The 24,700-nt window shown below is 32.5% G+C and overlaps 1 protein-coding gene across 2 annotated transcripts in view; it reads left to right on the top strand.

Moving 5' to 3' along the window:
• The first annotated feature begins 5,336 nt into the window (after nt 1-5,336).
• The window catches only part of LOC133193488 (lysM and putative peptidoglycan-binding domain-containing protein 1-like), a 46,722-nt gene continuing 27,358 nt past the window's right edge, over nt 5,337-24,700 (top strand). The window contains exons 1-2 of one of the 2 annotated variants that reach the window (XM_061329458.1): nt 5,337-5,571; nt 16,666-17,006. In XM_061329458.1, the coding sequence (XP_061185442.1) occupies nt 5,368-5,571; nt 16,666-17,006 (545 nt within the window). In that variant the 5' untranslated portion in view covers nt 5,337-5,367. The remainder of the gene's footprint in view (nt 5,572-16,665; nt 17,007-24,700) is intronic. The other variant, XM_061329459.1, reaches the window with a different exon arrangement.

Raw genomic sequence — 24,700 nt, forward strand, 5'->3', positions numbered from 1 at the left:
ATTATCTTTTTGTTTTCTTTTTAAATAACCAAAAAAGTGGTATGAACTCATGGGTATTACATATATGAGTACATCTCTAATTTAATTTATTTATAAATTTAGATCTAAAGATCTAAAGTGGTAAATATAAAATCTTCCCTTAAATCTATTTCAGATTGTCCTTTCAGTTCTTGGTGGTATCTTTTATTTGTGTATTTCAATACACAATTTACAATTATATAATTTTTTACTCTTAAAATACTTATTACAGTTCTAGTTTCAAAGATATGAGAATTATCCAAGTATATGCTACTTTAGGATATTCTCATTGTTTTATTTTTTTTTTTTCAAAATTAAAAGAAAAGTACATTAAAAATGTTAATGGTATATATAACACATGACAAGGCCTCTTGTGTCATAAGATTAATGGTTTCCTATAATACAAGACTTTTAGAGTATAATCCAACTCTGTTAAAGATCCATGGAATGGCCAACTATGTACTTATATATCCATATATATATATAAAAAAACAAAATAAAGAGATAGCTAAGTTTCCCAAAACATAAAGGAATAAAATGATCAGAGACTAATGAAATAGTTAGTCTGGTTCTATCATCAGCAACAACCCTGTAAAATTATAATAATAATTCCATTTATCATACGTTCATCCATATTTGTCATAATAATCAGTGATTAAATCATTATTAAGGTTGATATGAACATATTTTATTATGTTACAAAAACAAAAATGGAATAAGCAGCATTCCTTGTCTATATAAACCCTCTCCACTCTGAATGATAAAGGGAAATAACTTCCCTTAGTGAGGCTTGTAAAAATTTTAATAATAGGACTGGCCTATGTCACCTACTCTACCTACAGAGTCCTTTATCCTTTGAATATGAATTTTACAATTTTTATAGAAGGCTAAATGCATTTTAAAATCAGGCCAGTATTTTGACTGCTTGATGCCCAGTAGTAAGGAAGAAGATTTTCAAGATTGAAATTTGAATTAAGTTTAATGGTTTAGGCCCCACCCTCAGGCCCCAGGGGTAAGAGATTTTAAGATCCCCTTTTGCTCCCCTTTATGCTTTGTGCCAAAATTGGTTGAAATTGGATAAGCTGTTCCAGAAAAGAAGCTGAAATGGCTCAAAACATTATGAAACGGATGGACAGGATGCACAACGTTGGACAATAACAGATAGACATAAGTCACCTGTGTGACTCAGGTGACTTAAAAATGCATATAGACCATATTTAGATTCATTAAGATTAAATAAGATGTCATTGGTGTGTCCTTGTGGTATCCTTGTGGTTCCTTGTCATTCCTTGTGGTTCCTTGTCATTCCTTGTGGTTCCTTGTGGTTCCTTGTGGTAAAAAGACATACCCGTTACTGAACGCTGTACTATAAAAGATAAAAATATTTTAGTTTGAAAATAAATATGTTTATTCTTATTTGATATAAAAAAAAAAAAAACAGTACAAATAAGAGAACACTTCTGATTTATAGAATGAGTTATAACAGTTGTAACACCCATTCATATATATTTCCGTGCCAAGACGATTCCGTGTAAAAAAGAAAAGGAAAAAAATGAACAAAGGTCTGTGGACATACTGCATAAATACATTCCCTTTTTACTGCAATAATATTTTATGTGTCATTTCTATTTTTTATGATGATTTATTAAGCAAACTTCTACATGTACATGTACCTGTAGACATTTTCCCGTTATTAAACTCGGACAAGATTATACAAAGAGGCATTCTTATTCATATTTTTGTTATAGATTAAACTTTCAGAACTTGATATTTAAGCAATATGCTGTCATCGTTTTTATCAAAAAGACAAATGAGAGAAAGAGAGAGAGAGAAATTCGGTTTTAGCCCCCCCCTTTCAGGCTTCATCAAATGTTTGTACCGATATCAAACAAAAATTCTTCATTTTTTTCTAAATATATCAGGCAATGAAAGAAACTTTTTTTTTTTATCAACAAATCCATTTGTTTGACAGTCATACTCGTTTCTTTTTTCACTCATTTTTTTTTCCTGCTTCAAGTTCACAAGTTCACACGAAGTCCAGGTGCTTGTCCTGTCAATCAAAATTATTCGACACTGTGCAGGTGTGTAAGTCTCGTCACACTGAAGACGAAGTGCTAGTATCTCCAAAAAGTTTTAAATTTTTTTCAATCATTTCTAGATTTGATTCCAACATTTTTATATAAATAAATAATTAATATACATTGGGCATTAACACTTCAATTTGAAACATACTCTCTGCCAATTTAAAATACCACCGCCGACACGTGTATATTTTGAACTACTATTGTTTAATGACTTTTTTAGATGCGTGGTTTTTTTTGAGACTGAAATTTTTTTGTACAAAACACATTAACTCCTTTTTGAATGTTTATAAAATATACTGGAAATACTGACTAAGTAACTGATTTAGGCAGGAAAAAAGGGGGGGGGGGGGGCTCTTAATCATATCGAATGGCAAACATATACATGTAAAGTTACAGTGAAGGAAGAATTTATTTTCTCTGTAACTATAGACTTTATATTATTATAGTAGAGAAAATCTGTAGTGTACGTATTACATTTAAAATAAATATTTTTATAACCACACTATCAATTTAATTCGCTCCAAAGATATTTAATTAACAAGATATCCGCAGTACTATGTATAATTCTCAGAACTAGTTCTATCATGTATTTCTGTAGTAATTGAAAAAAAATGAGTTTAATTAGAAATAAATATTTTCGTAATTTTGCTGCAGTGTTAGAAATAAATATTTTCATAATTTTGCTGCAGTTTGTAACTTAATTAACTTGGATAATTATCTCTCCATTAACGATTTGTCGTCTATAACATAACAACAAAATGTTGCAGTGCTTGAAGTATCTAGATATCGCCCATATTTCAATTAAATTTTTCAGCATCGTTCTACATACATGTAGGTACATACTTATAACAACATTTATTTCCCAGAGTAGATTAATAAATAACCTTACAGCAAAGTTAGAGTAATAAAAAAAAAATAATGTTAGAATATTGTGGATATTTTTTCCAATGAGATAAAGATTCTTTAAACACGATATGTTAATTATTAAATTAAAAAACCTGTAAATCCTTACTTACAAAAAGATAAGTCCTTTCACTTCAGAGTTCCGAATGACACTGAAGACTGAATGATAAGTGAACGCTGAATGCAAAGTGAACGAACGGAGAGCGAATGCTGAATGCTATGTGAACGGTGAACGCGAGCGCACAGTGAACACAGAACTCAAAACTGTGAATGGAGAGTGAACAGTGAACGCACAGTGAATGAACGGTGAACGCACGCTGAACGAACGGTGAGCGAACGGAAAAATGGGAAAGTAGAACGTTTCAGGGACTGTACAGCTGACCTCCTATGACACCTCCCTGTGTACACACAAATTAATACACAGGTGCTATATCCCTGTTACACAAAATAATACACTCTGAAACTTTCTCTGTCACAATTTTCTCCCTCGTCTGTGTCAAACTATCAAAATGAGTTGAACCCGATGTATTTCAAATAGTAACCAAACCTGATTATAAAAAAACGTACTGAACCGAAAATCTTGAGAGTGAATCAAACATTGAACCGAGCAGAAATATTGAACAATACTAATCGATATTTCGTTGAATCGTTTCAGCCCTAGACATCGGTGTGTAGAACTACTTGGCCTACTATTAGCCTACTATTAGTCACAGCCTGACTATTCCTGCTCGTTTTGATAATCATCTAATCCTTTCGTGACAAGTGTTTTGTCATGGAGTGAAGAAGATTTCAGTTGTGACGTTTATTTATAACTGTTATTGTCATCATTTCTTTATTTTCAATGCCATTTTTTGTATTGAACACAGGGATGTGCAATTAGCATCGCCCGACGCCCGGGGCTACCATTTTTTGGGGTCGGGCTAGTGGTTTTCTGCATGCAGGTAGCCCCATGGGCTAGTAAAAATTAAAAATACCATCGTAATATATGAAAATAACTACCGGTATTTTCACTCATTTTTTGTTTTTAAATTCCCAACCAATGAAAAATTTCCAGGCAGCATGCTCCTCTAGTTCATAAATCTCCATAATCTTATCCATTTTGCAGCACTTCCTGACTTATTTACTTCCAAAAACGATCGTTTTTTTTTCTAATCCGAATTTCCTTCATTCATGTGTTTATGGTAAATAAAGGCAGATATCTCATTAAATCATTTACGATCACGAAATCAACTGAAAAATAAGTGTTAGGTGCTTTAAATAAATATATTTTTAGTGTATTTAATTATTTAAGATTATAAAAAATGATTTCATTTCGTTTTAGATGAGCTAGTGCAATGCACATAAGAAGGAAAAGTAATTTTAAAATTTCATTTTTATTTTCTATCGTAATTAATAATTTATACATGATTCAATTTTACTAGTGAGAATTAAACTTTGATTTTAAAAAGAATGGCCTTAAAGCCCTGACTTTTTCAACAGTGAATTCAATATTAGTTGTTACCCCCCCCCCCCCCCCCCTACATTTGGGCTAGTAACTTTTTACTTGGGGCTAGTAACTTTATTGCTGCCACTAGCCCGTGGGCTAGTACTTGATTTTTTTAATTGCACACCTCTGGAACAGATTCTAATATATAAACCAGACCCAAACCAAAATCCGGAAAAATGGAACCAAAACTGAACCGAACAACTTGGACCGTGATTTTTCGGTCATTTCGGCCCTACTTTACAGAGATAGATGTTACAGTGGTGCTTGGTAAATATATTTATTTTTATACACATTTTTTATTATCTTTGTAATTAAAAGTAAGTATTAGTATTTGTAAATGTTTTTTAATTATTATCGCTTTATTCTTTGTTTTTCTTGTATATATTACCATAATTAAAATCTATGGTCAAACCTTACAACTGACATGTCTTTATTGAACCTGTTATCTACCGACATGGTCTACATTCGAACCCTGTACCCCTTTTTTCACAATAAAAATAAGTTTTAAGAGCTGTCTTAAAGGTCAGGAATAAGTTCACCATCTGCACGTTGGAAATGAGTCTCTATATTATGTCGGACTGTCCTTCCTTGTGATATTTTTACATAATACTAAAACTGTTACATGCTTTTTTCGCAATTTTTTACTTCCTGTTTTAAAACCATTTTACCAACACTTGTCCTTACTGAGCCTGTAGAAAGTAAGGGTTTTTTTTATACCGATATCAATTCGTCCAGACTTTCCTGTAACGTGTGTCCGAGAGTTGTGTTTCTGTACAGTTGGTAGCTCATTTTTCTTTTCACTGACTCCCGACGTAAACACAGTTTTTTGGATTTGTTGCCTTTTGAATTATTACAAAAAACGCATTGCCGATCAAGATGAATTTTGTGTCACGTGATTTTGCCTTGTCCAAAATGGCGGATGACAGCGGGACGGAAAGTCAGCTGCTAGGTAAATTCGTAGAAAAACAAACGAAGTATGGAACTGCAACACGATTAGTGGCAAAGTCATCTCTACTGGTAAAACACAGAGTGTGTCAGTCGGATACTCTGATGGGAATTGCCTTGAAATACGGATCTTCGGTAAAGTATAATAAAACACATCTTTTCACCATATTTTAAATTCCAGTTCTGGTAAAGATACCTAGAAACCGAAATATTTTGTAAAGTTAAACTCTGATAAGATACAAATTTATTAATTCCTTGAATGGAGAATTCACGACTGTTTTATTCTCTATGTAGACACAAAATGGGTCACATAGATAGAATGTTCTATCGTTAAAATGATAAATGTCCTACGGACCCGGTTTAACGATAGAATGCGCTCCGTGTATTGTCAATATAGCAAAGAAAATACGGGAGATAACTCTAACTCAGTGCATTTACTAGGAAAAATCCCGAGAGTTCCGAATGTCAACATGGTGTGTAAATTTGAAACGAGTAAAAAACGTTGGTGAAAAGTGTTGAATTCTTCCATTTTGTGGATTAAATTTTTAGATGAAAGGTATTTACAGTCTCAAAAAGGTTTGTTATGATTACTTTGACTGTTATTTTCAATGCAACTTCATTAATTTTCTCCAAAATCGTTTCGGAGCGATTCTGCAATTTTCTGCTACATTATGGGTATATGGGAGGCATTCTAACTGTGGTGAGGGCCTGTCCCGAGACACAGTTAGATTATTCTAACTATGGGTCACAGTGCTCCCCCAAGTCTCTGTTAAATCTCAAATATGAAATAAGTACAACATAGATAGATAAAAGCTCTTATTATCATCTTGAAAGTAAGTATGTGATTTCAACAACGTTAATGTTCTTACAATAAACTGAGGATTGATGTCAACTCGATGAATTGTAGGCTTAATCAGAATTTTTTTTTTGCGTATAATTATATATAGATCACAATCATATGATTTTTAGAAATAAGTTAACAACCAGTACCTGATAAATTTATTCATCATATGTTTCACTTACATTCAGGAATAACACAACATATCAAATTAGATAACAGTAATAACATTAATTATGAAAGTGTTGTCTGATTTTTTCATCCAAAGTGAAGCATAGAATTTTAATGACAGACTATTTTACCAAAATTTCCAAGAAACTCTTTCACATTGGAGACAGATTGAGAACAATGGCATGACAATAGATCTCTTGGGAAAATGGATTTTCTTGGCATGAAATATCAAATTAGAATAAAAGTACTTGGTAAACTCTGAGCATGTAACTATTTGTTCGGGCTAGCTGCAATATGTAGCCATCTCCAATTTTTTTTCAATTTGATATTTTCTGGAGAGGGCTACAATTCCATAGCATCTCCGTAGTGGTGCAAATTCTATTTTTTAAATACGGGAGACTGCAGGCAAAATACATGTAAATTGTTTTTACATTCAACTTATTTCTTATCAGATGACATTTTTATTCACTGTCAACAACATAGCCCTTTAAATGCAAAAACTAGGTAAAATAAATCTATGTGTTTACCAGTCATTCTCCTTTCATTAGCAGCCGGCCATGACAGTTCTCACGTGATGTACTGAGACTTGCGCTTGAAATTTAGAATAACTTGATAAAGCATAGGTCAGTGTTGATAAATGATTGTGTTGTATGGCGCATCATTAAACGTTGATAAATAAAACTATTACATGTAATGATTTTTTGTAAACAGTGATATTTATACTTAAAATAGGGGAATTCCTAAATAGTTCCGCTCCTTAGATCCTGAATTCTCATTGGCTGTCCCAAAATAAAATCGATCAAGGTCAGTAAACATGGCAGATAAATTCAAGTTGTGATGTTAACATACATGAAAAATAACAGATATATGTATATGGATTGTTCTGTATTATTTTGGATCGATTTATGCTTTGCATAACTACATTTTTGGAGTACAGGTAAGAAATGTTAATAAAATAGCCATTTACTGATAATTTGAGCCTACTTGAGCAGGAGTGAATCACTCCTGCACTTGCACCATTACAGAGATCCTAAGGAGAAGTAAGCCCCCCCCCCCCCAAAAAAAAAGAGGGCTACGTTATTGCAGCTATGTTTGGGCTAGTTTAATAATTATAGTGAATATTACCCAAGGGGCATGTGATGAAAAAAAGATTGAGGATTACTGTAATTATTACATAAGTACATAGATTTAATAGATATTTTGATTTGATTTGATGTAAACAAAAATGTCACAGGTCTGACTTAATTTATCAGAAATAAACCCCTATTTGTTTAAATGTTGTGAAAAAAATTACCAAAGATGATAATGTTTTTAATTTTATTGCACACTACCACTGGTAGCCATCACTGAAGACATGTTTGACTAATGCAAGAAATACCCCACTTAAGATTATTCTTTAGAATATATACACTGTTTTCAAAGGATTTTATATCAGAAATAGCAGAGTTTCCAAAAAAAACACCAATCTGCCTGGCATCCCCAGTGAATTTTGAATGGGACCAGTAAAATCTGAATTTTATTTGTCAAAATATCTGGTGGTTTTTCTAGACTTTTTTAAAATGACACAGAAAATCTTAACAAAATCATTTTATTCAATTGTCATTTTATCAAATTATAAATATAGAGAAATTTTTTAAGAAAAGCCAAAGTAATAAATAATTTTTTTTCTTCAATCTATATTTTCCAACTCTTCTTTTAGGCCATACCAATTTCTAATATAGTTCGTCGGATTCGCCGCTTCTATTTACAACAAATCCAAATTATAATATTATAAAAAAAAAATCCGTGCGCTCGTCCAAAAATATCCGTATACAATTTTTTTTCCCGACTTTTTACACAAAACGCACAAAAGACTTGGAAACTTGTTTGACAGAAGTGCGGGACTTAGAATGTTTGTAACAGTTTGTGAAGTTTTGCACGATGCCTGTGTAACGTACTGTTCGTATGTACCAGGGGTGAGCAATTAGCATCTCCCGACTCCCGGGGCTACCATTTTTGCGGGTCGGGCTAGTGGTTTTCTGCAAGGAGGAAGCCCGACGGGCTAGTAAAAAATTTAACTACACACGCAATACATGACAAGCATAATCAGTATTTTCACTCATTTTTTTGCTATAAAATTCCCAACCAGTTAAAATTTTCCAGACAACATGCTCCGACTGTCAATAAATCTCCATAATCTTATCTGTTTTACAGTTCTATCTAACTATTTACTTCCAAAAACGATCGTTTTTTCCTAATCCGAATTTCCTCTATTCCTCCAATTATGGTAAATACATGCAGATATCTCATTAAATTATTAACGATCACTCAATCAACTGAAAAATAAGTGTTTTGTGACTTACATTAAATATATTTCTAGTGTATTTAATGATTTAAGATGAAAACAAAATGAATATAATTTCATTCTAAATGAGCTAGTGCAATGATCAGAAAAAGGAAAGATAATTTACTTAAGTTCATTTTAATTTTCTTTCATAATAATTTATACATGATTTATATTGATAGTGAGAATTTTTAACTTTAATTTTAAAAAGAATGACCTCAGTACCCTGACTTTTTCAGCAATTAATTTCTTCTCAACATTAATTAGTATTTATTTTAATTTTTGCCCCTCTATTTGGGCTAGTAACTTTTAACTTGGGGCTAGTAACTTTGATTGACTTACTTGATTTTTTTTTTTATTGCACACCCCTGTGTACTATAGTTAAAAACAATGGGTACAAAGTAGTTCCATACACAGCAATAGAAATGGAAGCATAGGAGACGTTTGAAGCTTTGTTTGATGAAACAATAAAGAGAATATCATCAACATATGAAAAATACACACAAGGTTAAGTAAATATTGACCATATTTGTTCAATAAAAATTAAAGAAAATTCAAGAAGCGATGCAATTGTGATTTTGAAACCTGACATGACCTTAACAATTTGCAAAGAATTAAACAGAAAATTTGTAGAAATGAAACTACATCTAAATTGCAATGTTACGAGAAACAAAAGAAAGACACGTTTTCACATCTTATGAGTGCAGAGAAAACGTTTTCTCTCCCAGAAAAAAAATAATAGGAAAAAGAGGAGAACTTAGAAAATTTTGCCACCTATATTAATTATATTCGCTCGCCTCATAATTTTGAAACCCGAAATGAAAAATAATATTTGTAAAATTATTTCGCTCGCTCGCCTCACTTTTTATTTTTCAAAATCCGAAGAACTATTTTACAAATTGGTGTGGCCTTACTAGGACAATTTCTTATTTGAGTTAAAAATGGATGCTAGAAATATAGGAACAAGGATGTAGTTAGTAGCTACAAGAAAAAAAGCCATCAATCATATAAAACTCATCTATGTGTTATACCAGGACCTGATACCTTTAACTAGTCTTCATGACATTTTTTTCACCTTTGATCCGTAATTAACAATGAAGTAAAGAATGTTAAGGGGGATTCATAATGGGAACTTGCAGTCCTAAGGCCCACCTGATCACAGAATACAGTGACAATTTAGACAAACTATATAGAAATAGGAATAAATTAAGCTGAACTGTTTTTTAACTGATTATTACTTTTATGTACATGATTTTTTAAAATTTTATCTAAAGCATTAACCATGTTAATATCTGGTAAATTTTATAACTGGTAAATTTTGAGTATTTACAGGACAATAGTCTGACAGATTTTTTACTAGTTTTTAGGAACTTTGAAACAGAGAGATATAAAATCAACAATGATTATTATTATTTTAAAAAATAAGGTGAAAGACACATATTCAACATAATGAAAAAGGTGAAGATAACAGACAGTACTAGTAATTGATCTAGAGAAAAATCCACAAATAACACTATTTTGTGAACAGGGCATAAAACACTGACCCTTGGAAATTTCAGAGTTGGGATCAGATGACTAGGAGGAGTAAGAATCCCCTGTGGACCTGTCACACCTCTGCCATGAGCCCTAGGTATTGCTCAGGTAGATGAAATATTCCATAGTCAAATTTGGTATTAAAATTAAAGGGACCTGGACACAGTTGCATATTCCTATTTTGTATACACTTTAAAATTCCTGTCTTTATTTAAGGAATAACTGTCTTATTTTTTGGATTCATGATGTGATCAATCGAGTGGCTTGCGTGATAATTTGCATAAACACCGAAGGCGTTTATGCATAAAATTATCACGCAAGCCAATCGATTGATCATCGTCATGAATCCAAAAAATCTGACAGTTATTCCTTATATTTACATGCTCCTGACTCTGCAAATTCCCGTGCTAATAGCCCCGTTTCTGTATCAATTTGTCCCGCCCCGCACGTGATTTTTTTTTAACCGCGCCTATCGATGAACCAGTAGATTTTATGTAGAAATAAAGTATTTTTACAATTTGTAATTCTATCTCAGACAAAGACATTGGAAATGTAAATATTAAAAAATAATGTCAGCTTGATGAATTGAACTTGCATGAAAATTTTTGAAATTCAATGACAAGGAAATTCTTCATAACATCAGGTCAGACATCTGTGTATGTAAACAGGACATGAGCTCTGTTATTGTTTACATTTTGCCAGGTGTGTTCAATTTGTTTACTCTGCACACATCACTTAGCAAAGACTGACAACACCATTGAGTTGGATTTGCTTTCTCAAGTTTCTGCTCTAACTTTTCTGGATTAAAGATTTAATATTGTTTATTAATAGAAAAACAAATTTTCAACTTTTTATGGCGTCGAGCTCTAGAGCTCGAACGTCATCTAGCTATGGCCCCGATCGAAATCGCCATCAAATCTTACGTGACCGAATGTATCGGTCTATGCATCCGCAAAAGAAAATAGTAATACATGTAGCTATAAATCAATTTCTTCAAAAATGCTCACAATTGATAATAGCTTGAAAATAAAATTGCATCAGTTATATCTACAATTAATTCTGTTAAAAAACTAAGATACTATGTTTATTTTCACACAAGAAAAACGTGATAGTTTTTGCGGATGAATTTCTAAAGAAAGGGCGCGTCAAATGACATGAATAAGGTTTCGGAACGATAACAACCCAACAGGTGGTAAAACATTCACAAAATTACATAAACACGAATACCAGAAGACTTAAAATATTGAATTTCAAAATCCGAACTTACTTTTACAATCTAATGACCAATTTTATCATTAAAACCGAAGTTATTGACCTGTTTTACTTTATTTATCCATTTCCTCCATTTCCAAGTATACCCGTATACAGTGGCAGCAACGTTATTGTTGACAAACCAATCGTGTAGAATCGTTCGTGCAATGTGCGTGATCGTTCGTGTAACATGCGAGATCGTGCGTGTATCAGGCTCAATCGTTTGTGGTTTTAATTGTGCGTGATCGTGCGTTAAGAAACGTGTAAATTTCGTTTTGTAAGTTTTTATCGGAATGTTATTTGTTATACAAGCATTTGGCTTGTCTGTTTTTTTTTTTTTCAATCCAAATAAAATAAATGAAACGCAATTTACATAATCGAAAGCAGTACGAACTAATTATTGCTTAGAAATAAGCAATATAGTTAGTTGTACACTATTGTGTGCTCGTTAAATAGCGTGATTTTTTGTGATAAACCTTACTCAGATGTTTAAGGATTTTTTTCTCTGATGTTAATTATATTTACTGCTAATTATGGTCAAGATATCTTTAAAATCAATAGATCAAAAATAGATATTTTTACAAATGAATAAATAAACAATTCTCATTGCTTACGTAAAATTGTCGGGGTTTCGTTTATCTGTGTTTATCTCTGGTGCTTACTTTTAATTATTTTTTTAAAATAATTTCTGCAAATAAATGATTTGTAAAATAATTGTTGATTTTTGAGATTCACAAATGGAAACATGGATATAACTTACATGTATAATTTAATTCATTTTCATGCCATTTTTTTTTTCAAACTTATCCCTTTCTGCATATTATGAAATCCAATTCAATCAAAACTCACGGTCCACCTACATGTACATCTTCTGATAGAACAAAAAAAATCAGTTTTCTTAACTCGGAGAATTATGTAAATAATTATTTGTAATCTAAAATAATTAATAAGTCTTACATGTATTTAGTTCCAGAAATATCCATTTCTATTTTTTTTTCATTTTTCAAGTCGATGAAATAATATCAATAATTATTTGAAATCTAAAATAAGTATTAAGCCTTATTTCGTTTTGAAAATATCCATTCCTAAAGAATTTGAACTATTTTGCGTGAAGAATCGTGCGTTTGCGATAGCAGTCGTGTAAGATCGTGTAACGTGTAGAATCGTGTGCATGAAGGATCGTTCGTGTAACAGATTTTATCGTGCGTTAATCGTGCAGAATCGTTCATGTAACGTGATCGTTCGTGCAAGTTGTCAACAATAACGTTTCAGCCACTGTACCACGCCCGATCGTAACTCGATCGTAATCGTAACAGAGCAGAGTTAGGTTGTATAGATGCAATTACTAAAACAGCACTTAGACATTGGCAATTAGGAAAATATCATATGAATTTTATGAAATAATACATAAATTCTTCATAATTCTTCAACTGACTGGAAAGAGATGAGTTTGATATTCAGAATGAATTTAACATGGTGTCTGGTCAATTCGAACCCAGCTCTATTTGGATCATGACATAAGGCCCCAAGACTATAATAGTTGACATTTTGTTTACAAAAAATTTTGCATGTTACAAATCAAATGCATCTGAAATTTGTAGTTTTGATAATTTCCAGATAAAAAAGTTTCTTAACATGCTTTTATTATATTTCAGTGTGAAATACTCTAGCAACATATAAGTCATGATATTATACTGAAAATATGATACATTTATTGACTGGGTTCGAGGGCAACATACGTTTTGTCGGACCGAAGAAAAACAAAGGCCTAAAAATCTGTATGAAAAACATCCAGCCAAAATACTACCCATTAAAAGTTTATATTTGTTAACAAGGTCATTATAATGACCATCAAATTTTTTGAAATGCTTACTTTAAACAAGTTTGTTCCCTGTAATATCTACTTATCTGTTAGCAGCCTTCCTCAGTTTAAAAATTGATTATACTCAAAGCATGCTTTTGAGTATTGAATAAGTTGGGAGACGTAAACCCCATATGCAGTTGATAGAGGAATATTACCATGAAGATGTATGTATATTGAAAGTAATGGAAATGGAAAGGCTTAACTTAAAATGATGAATGATAATTTTTGATAAAATGAATTGATTATACTCAAAGCATGCTTTTGAGTATTGAATAATTTGGGAGACATAAACCCCATATGCAGGTGATAGAGGAATATTACCATGAAGATGTATGTATATTGAAAGTAATGGAAATGGAAAGGCTTAACTTAAAATGATGAATGATAAATTTATGATAAAATGATGATAAAATGATAAAAATAAAATAATAATGATAAAATGAATGATAAAAAAAGATACTGATTTTATCTTTTGTTCATTTAAATCATTATGAGTTTTGATGTATTTCTTTTAAGGTAGTCCAATCCTCAGGTTCTGAAAATCAACAGTTAAGTATTTGAAAATGCTCACAAAAATGTATCTGGATTCAAAAAGTAATGTGTATTTACCCATGGTATGTCTTAAAAAATTTATCATTATAGCTAATCATAATTACATGTACGACTAACAGGAAACATGCAGATCCATGAATTTTTTCCAGGGGAGGGGGGGGGGGTCCATCCCAGTCAAAAAATCCAATCCAGAAATTTTGGGAAAAAACCATAAGGTCCATTACCAAAGGTAAAAAAAAAAACTATTTCATGGGGGTGGTGGTGGGTCCAAAGTCCTTTTTAATTTGCTTCAGTATACTTTTAATAACTCTGCAAATTGCAAGGGGGGCAACCCTGACTCCCCTTCTAGATCCACGCATTGGAAAGAAGAGAAATGTATGACTGAACTGGGTATTGAACCAGGGACCCGACCCATGTATCACTAGTCAGTCACTCTGTTGATTGAGTTAACTAGGTCAATTATCCACAACCATTGCAAGACATCACAGACCACTTTCGATTTCATATCATGCTAATAAGCATTGTTATAAAAGGCTAGATTACAGGATATTCACATTTTTCTACAAATTTTTTTGTTTTTGTATACTTTTATGGGGTACAGATGTCAGCTTGTAAATTTACAAGTTCATTTCTAAGACCTCAAAGAACCTTCTGACCAGGCTACACTTTTTATTGCAGAGATGTAATCTAAATCATTATTTTGGTGGAATTTCAGAGACAGTGGTGTATTTCTTCCTATTTTGATGTCTCAATTATCTAAATTATATCATCATATATAATAAAGGTTTTAAATTTTTTTCAAATCATTTATTGGCCTACATGTATGTTGTATTTTCTGTTAAACATCTGCAATCTAACATCTAAAGAAGTCTTAAACTTATATATTAACTTGATTCTTAATAATTTAGTATTTGATCAACAGTTTGCATATATCACAACTACATTGTTATTCAATTTTAAGTTGGTATAATAAGTGCACATATTTGCGTCTGCTTATTATTTCAAAATCATTTTCTGTATTAAACTATTATGCTCTTATAGACCAATAGCCCCCTTGATGTATAAAGATTTGTCTATAGATGCATATTAGTAGGGAAAATCTTTAAAATTCTTCTCCAGAACAGCAGGGTCATATGTCAGCATCTTCCATTAATGCAGATTCAAGTTTCTTCCTATCATATGGTTGAAGAGAGGGGGATCAAAGTAGGAATGGAAAAAATCTTTAAAAATTGTTCGCATGTTGGGGAGTGGGGGGGGGGGGGGGGGGGAGTTGTTGTCATATATTAAAATATATTATACAGTGTTCCTTGTTTCATTTACTTATGAATTTATGGGGACAAGCTGAATATATATTAAAAATAACATTAAAGAGCTCTAATCAAACTGTAAAATGTGTGATATATAAGTCTAAGCCAGTTCTAAGTGGATCCAGATTGGTCATAGTCTGACAACTCAATGATACTCAGGTGACTGTTAAGGGTCCTCTTTAGTACACTAAATCAAAATGTTATTTAGGCATTGAGAAAATTATATTGCTTAAAAGTACAAATAATGAGCTTATCTATTTCATTTGCAACATAGAATATGTGCATTTACTTCCAGGAAATTTATTTAAAGACATTGAAGTACTGATGAATGCATACAAATAAAGTGTTCAGTTTATTTATACTCGACTATTCAAATGTTTAGAATGCTTGCACTAACTACAAAATTGAGTAATAGACTGTATATTTGTTTGATTTTAAATCTAATGACAAATTACTCTGTATCCATAAAAATACCATAGAATCAGAACACATTCCAATACTAATTGTGACTATTTGATGAATTTATACATTTAAAATGCTGAAAATAAATAGTGATTAAAAATGAAACACTGTATAATGGGTTAGTCTAGTAACCAGTAAGGTTAGCACTGGGGGGGGGGGGGCACAGTGGACAATCAAAGTGTTACAATGGAATATATAGGGAAAAAAATCTTCAAAAATTTTCTTCTCAAGAACACTGGAGCCATAATTAGTCATATTGATTTGGAAGCATCCTCAGGTAGTGTTGATTCAAGTTTGTTCAAATCTTGACCCCCGGGGGTAGGGTGGTGTCACAATGAGGGATCAAAGTTTACATAGGAATATATAAGGAAAAATTTTCTTCACTAGAACAGCAGAGTCATGTTTAGTCATATTGATATGGAAACATTCTCAGGTAATGTAGACAAATGATGACCCCCATGGGTAGGGTGGGGCCACAATGCACTATCAGAGTTTAACATATGGATGTATAAGAAAAAATTCTTTAAAATCTTTTTCTCAAGAACAGCAAAGCCATGTTGATATGGAAGTATCTTGAGGTAGTGTAGATTTCAAGTTTATTTACCGGTAAATCATGACCCGGGGGGGGGTACATCTATAAAAATCATGACGGGGGTAAGGGGGTCATAATAGGGATAAAAGTTTTACATAGGAATATATAATAGAAAAAAAATCTGCTGATGAAGAACAACAGGGCCATATTGACTCACGTAAGTGTTGTGGCCCATGGGCCTCTTGTTACATTTTTCAAAGAGTAACATATTGCTTATCATCCAACTCTCTGTATGTAGGTTTGCTCACTCTACACTGTTTTCTCACCTGTTTTTAACAAATAAACAAAAACAGACTGTATTATAAATGCATATATATGTATTTATCATTTTTGCAGGTAGAACAAATTAAAAGAGAAAACAAATTATGGACAAATGACAGTTTGTTTCTAAGAGAACATTTGTTAATCCCTATAACTAATGAAAGTGCAAGTGATATACCTAATAACTGTGAAGTAATAGAAGCTGACAATACCCTTAGATCTCGTTCTAATAGCTCAGGACAAAAAGCAACATCAAACAATTCTGGAAGTGTAAGTGAAAGTACGGACTTAACGACGATTGACAAAAAGAAGTCCTCAAAGGAATTAGATGCCACAGGACAAGACTTCCTAAGCAAGTTTGACAATTCGTTTGCTGTTCTAAAATCCAATGTGAAGAAAATGGAACAGAATACAAGGTACTTTTATCTTTTATCACATGGTACTTTTTAAGACCATTTATTATTTAGACATACAAGGTCAATTTTAGGTCATGAAGGCGCAGTTCCATTACTTTCATGGCTCTATAAAAGAAATTTTATGCAGATATAAGCTATAAAAATTATATATACAATTTTTTATTTACTTTTATAGTTTTGGATGTGTAATGCAATTTCATATTAAATCTATTATCATGTCATCAACCTCACATTAAGAGGCAACATTTTTCTTCATTTGTGCAGATATTCAGAAAGGTTAAGCATCGGATCTGCTTGCTTTTATATTTGGATAAAATAGGTTTTTTAGTACTGGTGATATTAGATGTTGTCATATGATCTTTCATAAAAGTGCACATGATGAAACATTTTGTATATTTTAATTATGTTTCTGTTTTCTCATTGCATACACATTGACATATTAGTAGTTTTTAGCTCACCTGAGCCGAAGGCTCAAGTGAGCTTTTCTGATCAAAATTTGTCCGTTGTCTGTCGGCGTCGTTGTTGTCGTAAACTTTTCACATTTTCATCTTCTTCTCCAGAACTACTGGGCCAATTTCAATCAAACTTGGCACAAAGTATCCTTGGGTGAAGGGGTTTCAAGTTTGTTCAAATGAAGGGCCGTGCCCTCCTCCAAGGGGAGATAATTATGAAATAGCAAAAAATTAATGGCATTATTGAAAAATCTTCTTCTCAAGAACCAGTGGGCCAGGAAAGATGAAACTCATGTGGAATTATTTTCAGGTAGTGTAGATTCAAGTTTGTTCAAATCATGATCCCTGGGGATAGGGTGGGGCCACAATGGACAATCAAAGTTTTACATAGGAATATATAGGAAAAATCTTCAAAAATCTTCTTCTCAAGAACAGCAAAGCTATGATTGGTCATATTTATGTGGAAGCATCCTCAGGTGGTGTAGATTCAAGTTTGTTCAAATTATGACCCCTGTAGGTAGGGTGGGGCCACAATGGACAATCAAAGTTTTACATAGGAATATATAGGAAAAATCTTCAAAAATCTTCTTCTCAAGAACAGCAAAGCTATGATTGGTCATATTTATGTGGAAGCATTCTCAGGTGGTATAGATTCAAGTTTGTTCAAATCATGACCCCGGGGGTAGGGTGGGGCCACAATGAACGATCAAAGTTTTACATAGGAATATATAGGAAAAATCTTTAAAAATCTCAAGAACAGCAAAGCCACGGTTTGTCATATTTGTACGGAAGCATCCTCAGATAGTGTAGATTCAAGTTTGTTCAAATCATGACCCCCACTTCCTTTTTAGGGGTAGGTTGGGACCACTTATGCATTTAAGCTTTTGAATAAATACTAAACTGATTTTTCCTTTTTTCCTAGCCACAGTGCTCAGGTGAGCGATGTGGCCCTTGGGCCTCTTGTTATTAGGCTTAATCAAGAAATTAGAAATATTGAAGTACAGTCAATTAAGCATTGAATTCTTATTTTGGGATGTCATCGGTACTGTAACACACCTGGCTGTGCCGACAAATTGAATACCGTGGTATGATAATTTGTTGGCATGGCCTAGTGTGTTATAGGACCGACGACATCCAAAATTAAGAATTCAATTCTTATATTTACATTCTCTAATTTTCTCTCTTCATAATTGTTTATTTCTTCAATCTTTAATATGAACTTAGCGCTTTTCAGAACTGGTGTGCTTAATAGATGTAATCTTGAGCCGTTTGTGACATTGGAAAGTTAAATAATGCAAATGAACATTACGAGGAAAAAAAATGACAAATTAATTTTAAATGCACAGTTGTTGTATTTTTATGTTAATTTAACAGGGTAGTTGTTTTTTATTAAATTGAGTCAAAACAATATACATTTTGGTGTTCCTAGAGTTATGAAAATGTATATGTATAGTTCCTACTGTGTATTCTACCGTGCGGTGACAAGGTTTCGCGTATGTTATAGAGGTTTGAACGTTGTGGATTTCTAATGGATTTCACAAAGAAAATTACACTGAATGTAAATATTGTATTATACTATGTACAGATTTTCATCTAAGTTTTGAAGTTCAACTTTAAAGCTAAATGTGAATTTCACATTTGAAAATGCATGACCCGTCTTCAGTGTTATCTCCGAGATTTTGTCAACTTTTGATCATTGATCTCTGATAATTCACCTATATAGTTAGCTTTTAATGTTAGCAGAGTTCCTGATTTTTTTTTTAGTTTAAGGTATATTTACCCCCTGATTTTCAATTCAATGTAGATTTTACTTCTCTGCAAAAATTCAAATGAGTATTTTGTTAATTTATTTGCTGTCCTGACTTCTAATAAAATTTTTCTAAGATGGACCAGAAATGATGTGATTATGATCTTGTAATCAATTTGAAAGTTAAATGTTTTGAATAAAAAAAAAAAACTACAATTAAGGAATGTTTTTAAGTTTTGTGTGAATTATTGGTGTGTAAATCACACAGACTGGCATGTAGGCATATTCTTCATGAAATATGCCTACATGACAAGTCTGTGTGATTTACACACCAATAATTCACACTAAACTTAAAAACATTCCTTATATTTACATTTTACATGCTTAAATGCACCAAAAAAATACTCACTGTTTGAATTTCTCACTGCCCTATATCGTCATATTTTTTTTAACGTCTCTGTAGCCTCATTGTGATGTCACTTTAGCACGAGTTTTGTCATGTATATTTCTACGCGTGAGTATACACAAAAATGATTTCCAAATCAATTTCACAGTTGGCTTAGTAGAAAAACACAGCAAATGTAAATATTAATATGTGAAAGTAAAATCAGAATAAAAAAGGAAAACGAGACTTTCATGCCATTAATCATTTAATAGTTATAACTGAGAAACGTTCTTCAATTTCTTTCAACAGAGAGACTATGTTACAAAGGATTTTATTTTAATTAGATTAATAAAAAGATTAGAAATTTTCATATCACACTTATTTTGATCATCAGCTATCCAAAAAAGATGGCACAAGCTTTTGCAAAATTACTATCCATTCCATATGGTCTTTCTGTCGAAAGAATCCTACAATATGATTTACACTGAGTAAAATCTTTCCCTTTGGATTGGCCTTCTTTGTTGGTTGCCATTACTAGAACTGTCAATCATTCAAATGCTTTTTAATTCATTCTTAGCTTTATTTGAAATTTCAAGCATTTAGCTAACCTCAATTCACATTATTAGTATTCAATCCATTGTATGCAAATCATTACCCATTAGACTTGAGATGAGCATAAATGGGAGGGGGTGAAAGTTTTACATTGGAATGTGAAGGAGAGAAGTACTGTATGTGTACTTAAAAAAGCGAGCTTCATATTTTAGCGGCTTTGGCGCAGAGAACGATGCGCTAATTCATGAATACCGCTAAGAAGTTATTTATCAATACAATATACGGCACGGACATGTATAGCGCTAATTCATAATTTCGCCATCAACTCCATACCCAGTGATTGCGCTAAATTTTGTATATGCAAATTTATGTACACATACAGTATCTTTCATCAAAATCTTCTAAAGAACAGAAAGCCAAAGGTGATGATATGGCCCATGAACCTCTTATCAAATGTCGCCACCCAATATTTCTCTTCCTTAATGATGTCCCCATAGAAACTAGTCTGGCCCTTCATCTGAACAAACTTTAGTCCTCATTATTTAAGGATTATGTTAGCAGGGTTTGACACTAAGGCGCGTCAGACCAACCCAGTCTAGTAAATGCGTGATCCGGTCCTGTTAAATGTTCATGAACTAGACCGACTGGTCGTGTGGATGAAATAAATGTTAACCCTCATTTCAGTCTTTCAAATAAATGCTCTAAAAACTTTTAAAAGAAATTTTCTTAACTTTCAGATTGCAAACACAGCCATTGCTCTGAAAAAGAAAACTTCTTTGCATGACACAATCGCTATTTTTGAGCCCGGCTGTAATAGACAAATCACAATCGAAACTAGCTTCGTTCAATATCACCGTCATGATAGCTCAGTCGGTAGAGCACTCGCTCCGTGATCGGAAGGTCGTGTGTTTGAATCAAGGCCGCGACTGAACTAAGTCGATAAAAAATAGGTTGCAACTGTTCCTTCACCAGGCGCTCGGCACTTTGAAGTGAAAGTTGCAGGTCCTTTGGATGAGACCTTAAAAACTGAGGCCCCGTGTCACGGTAGGCATTGGCACAACAAAGAACCCTCACTGCTCAATGGCCCTGAGTGCCGAGTAAAGGTCTGAATTTGAAGCCCTCCACCGTTATATGGTGATGTCTCTATATGAGTGAAAAATTCTCGAATGGGACGTAAAACAACATACAATCAATCAATCATTCAGTATCATTTGGTATGAATAGTCATTGAATAATATAGTTTTTAATTTATTTACATGTATTCTTATGGTAATAATTTTATTTAAGTTCCTTGTTGTTCTCATTGGGCTGCTACCTATGGAACAATGTACACATGAACAGAAGCAAGAGATACACTGTAGTATGGTTTCGAAACTTTTTTTTTCCATTATAATAGGTTATAAAAAGAAAATTTTCAAGTTTGGTCAGGGCTAGTGATTTTATGGTCAGGGCTAGTAAAAATTATGGGAAGTAGCCCGACTGGTCTAGTACTCATAAAAGTTAATGTCAAACCCTGGTTGGGTAAGTTTTGTTGAAATTGATTTGGTGATTGCATGTGTACAGAAGTTGAAACTGTAAAAAGCTTAAGCATAATGGGGTTGAAGACAATGAAAGACTAAAACAGATGGTGAAAGGTCACCCAAGTTCGTGTCCAAAAAATGTTTAAAATCCATTTGTGAAAACTCTTTTGTTTGAGCACTCCATTATTTTTCAGTAATGGAGACTTTCAAACATGGTGAATACAATTAAATATCATGTTCTTCCTTAACTAAATGTTCTAAAGTTAAGATAATTAAATTTTAATGAGAAACTATTGCAAAACTGCTCATTTACTCTCCACATTGAACAACCGAGGCTGATGGGGAAATGTATTTAATAACTTAACATTACTCACTTTGAAGTACTAAAACCTATAAAATGGGAATTTTATTTTATTAAAGTACAGTTAAGGTAAATCATTGAGGGAGTCGGCAAGATTCCAGTTCCATTAGAGCAAGCCTATTTCCTAAGGCAAAGCCGAGAGAGTCAGCAAGATTTCAGTTCCCCAAAATCTAGCCTATTTCCTGAGGCAAAGCCAAGTGAAATAGGTTTGCTTGAGGGGAACTGGAATCTTGCCGATTCCCTCAATGATATACTTTAATTATTTTATTATACCAATACAAAAATTGGACCAATTAACTCGTAAAGTTTTGCAATTTTTATATGCAGTGCAAATTATAAGGTGTGCAATGGAAATATTGGATACCCAGAACATAGTTATTAATAAATGAATGGATTTAATAGAAATGATTGCATTTGAATAATTGGTCTATAGAATACACGAATCTGTAAACAATTTTCTGTTCATTGGGCCCCACCTCTTTGTATGTAACCTTATTTTTTGAATATTCATGATTTTATTTGGAACATATTAGAACTTTTCAATGACAGATGATTAAAAGAAATTGTGTTCCAAGGTGTTCCAAATAGATGTGTATCAGGTCATCAAACTGATGCACCTTTTTGCTGGGACTCAGTCTTTTACCTTGATTTTCCTGGAATCAGCAAAATATATCAAATTAATTTTTATGCCCCGCCATGAATATGGCCGGGGCATATAGTGTTTGTCATGTCCTTCTTCCGTCCTTCCATCCTTCTGTCCTTCCGTCACACTTTGCGTTTAGCTCTGTTCAAAGCTCAGTTTCAAAGAAACTATCCAAGATATTTTTATCAAACTTCATATGCTGGTAGATATTGATGAGAGCTATGTAACTGCATCAACTTTTTTTGACCTTGACCTTCCTTTTGACCTCACTTTTCTTAAATTAGTGTTTAGCTCAGTTTTAAAGATACCATTCAAGATAGTGTTATCAAACTTCAAATGCTGATACATACTGATGAGAACTATTCAACTGCATCAAAATGTTTTGACCTTGACCTTTCCTTTGACCTTGACCTCACTTTTCTTAAATTAGTGTTTAGCTCAGTTTTAAAGATACCATTCAAGATAGTGTAATCAAACTTCATATGTTGATACATACCGATGTAAGCTATTCAACTGCATCAACATTTTTTGACTTTGACCTTTCTTTTGACCTTGACCTCACTTTTCTTAAATTAGTGTTTAGCTCAGTTTTAAAGATACCATTCAAGATAGTGTAATCAAACTTCATATGTTGATACATACCGATGTAAGCTATTCAACTGCATCAACATTTTTTGACTTTGACCTTTCTTTTGACCTTGACCTCACTTTTCTTAAATTAGTGTTTAGCTCAGTTTTAAAGATACCATTCAAGAGAGTGTTATCAAACATCAAATGCTGATACATACTGATGAGAACTATTCAACTGCATCAACATGTTTTGACCTTGACCTTTCCTTTGACCTTGACCTCACTTTTCTTAAATTAGTGTCAAACTTCATATGCTGATACATACTGATGTAAGCTATTCAACTGCATCAATATTTTTTCACCTTGACCTTTCCTTTGACCTTGAACTCACTTTTCTCAATTTGTGTTAAAATATTGCATTACTAATATACCCTCGGAGGGGCATTCATGTCCTATGGACATATTTCTAGTTTTAGTGAAAAATCAGTAGAGGTGTAATATTTGTAATACTAATTGAAATATGCGTCTTTCATACAAGACAAACATTCATTTTGATTTTGAGTATTGAAAACAGAAGATTCTTAACTCTCCTATTATATAATAGAGTTGTTTTCTGTCTGTGCTGCATCTAAACAGCAGTTTGGATTTAACACATAGTGCATGAACAAGAGGTTTTTGTATTATGTGTTTAACCTTAGGCATATTACATGAAATTCAAAAAACAACACTATTTTCATAATTATGCAGTCTGTTTTGTATATGCAAGAATTATTTTCTCCTCCTTCTGTTTCAAGACATCACATTTTATTTAAAATTTGAATTTGATGCACATTTATGACTCCATGATACCAGTTCATGTAATGAAGTGTATTAAATTAATAAATTCAAAAATTGTAATGGAATTTTGCTTTAAATTAAGATCCCAGGACTCATCATTATTTAACATAACTCTTTTGGAATTATGTTTTATTTATTTGCTTGTTTAGTGTGGAATGTATAAAGGTTCTGTATTTAGTTAAGTCATCCAAGTGTCACAAGTTAAATATCCATCATGGACACTTACAAATTTAAAGTTATCTCCAGAAAGCGAGTCATGTACTATTTCAGCAAACTATGCATATGCTTTATGAATCATTTGTATATGTGCTAAGGCCTAAAAAAAAATTATGTTTGTTTCCTGTAACATTCCCAAAAAATCAAGGGTCAGTAGGTCGGGATTTTTTTTTTTTTTTTTTTTTTGCTTTTGGATAAGAGGGACAAACATCCCCGGACTGAATTAACCAGGTGTTATATTTAAAGTGGACACCCAACATGGCTGCTTAGCAGCAGAAAACGAACTTCAAAAAGTTGTGGGTGGAAATTGTTACAATAATGATTACTCTTTATATTCAAGGTAAATGTTGACTAGGATGACATATTTTGTATCTCAAATAAAGCTACAATTAATATTTTTTGAAAAAATGG

Source organism: Saccostrea echinata, unplaced genomic scaffold (genome assembly GCF_033153115.1).
Source record: "Saccostrea echinata isolate AGI-Se365-2 ecotype Australia unplaced genomic scaffold, CSIRO_AGI_Sech_v1 ptg000027l, whole genome shotgun sequence".
NCBI lineage: Eukaryota > Metazoa > Mollusca > Bivalvia > Ostreida > Ostreidae > Saccostrea > Saccostrea echinata.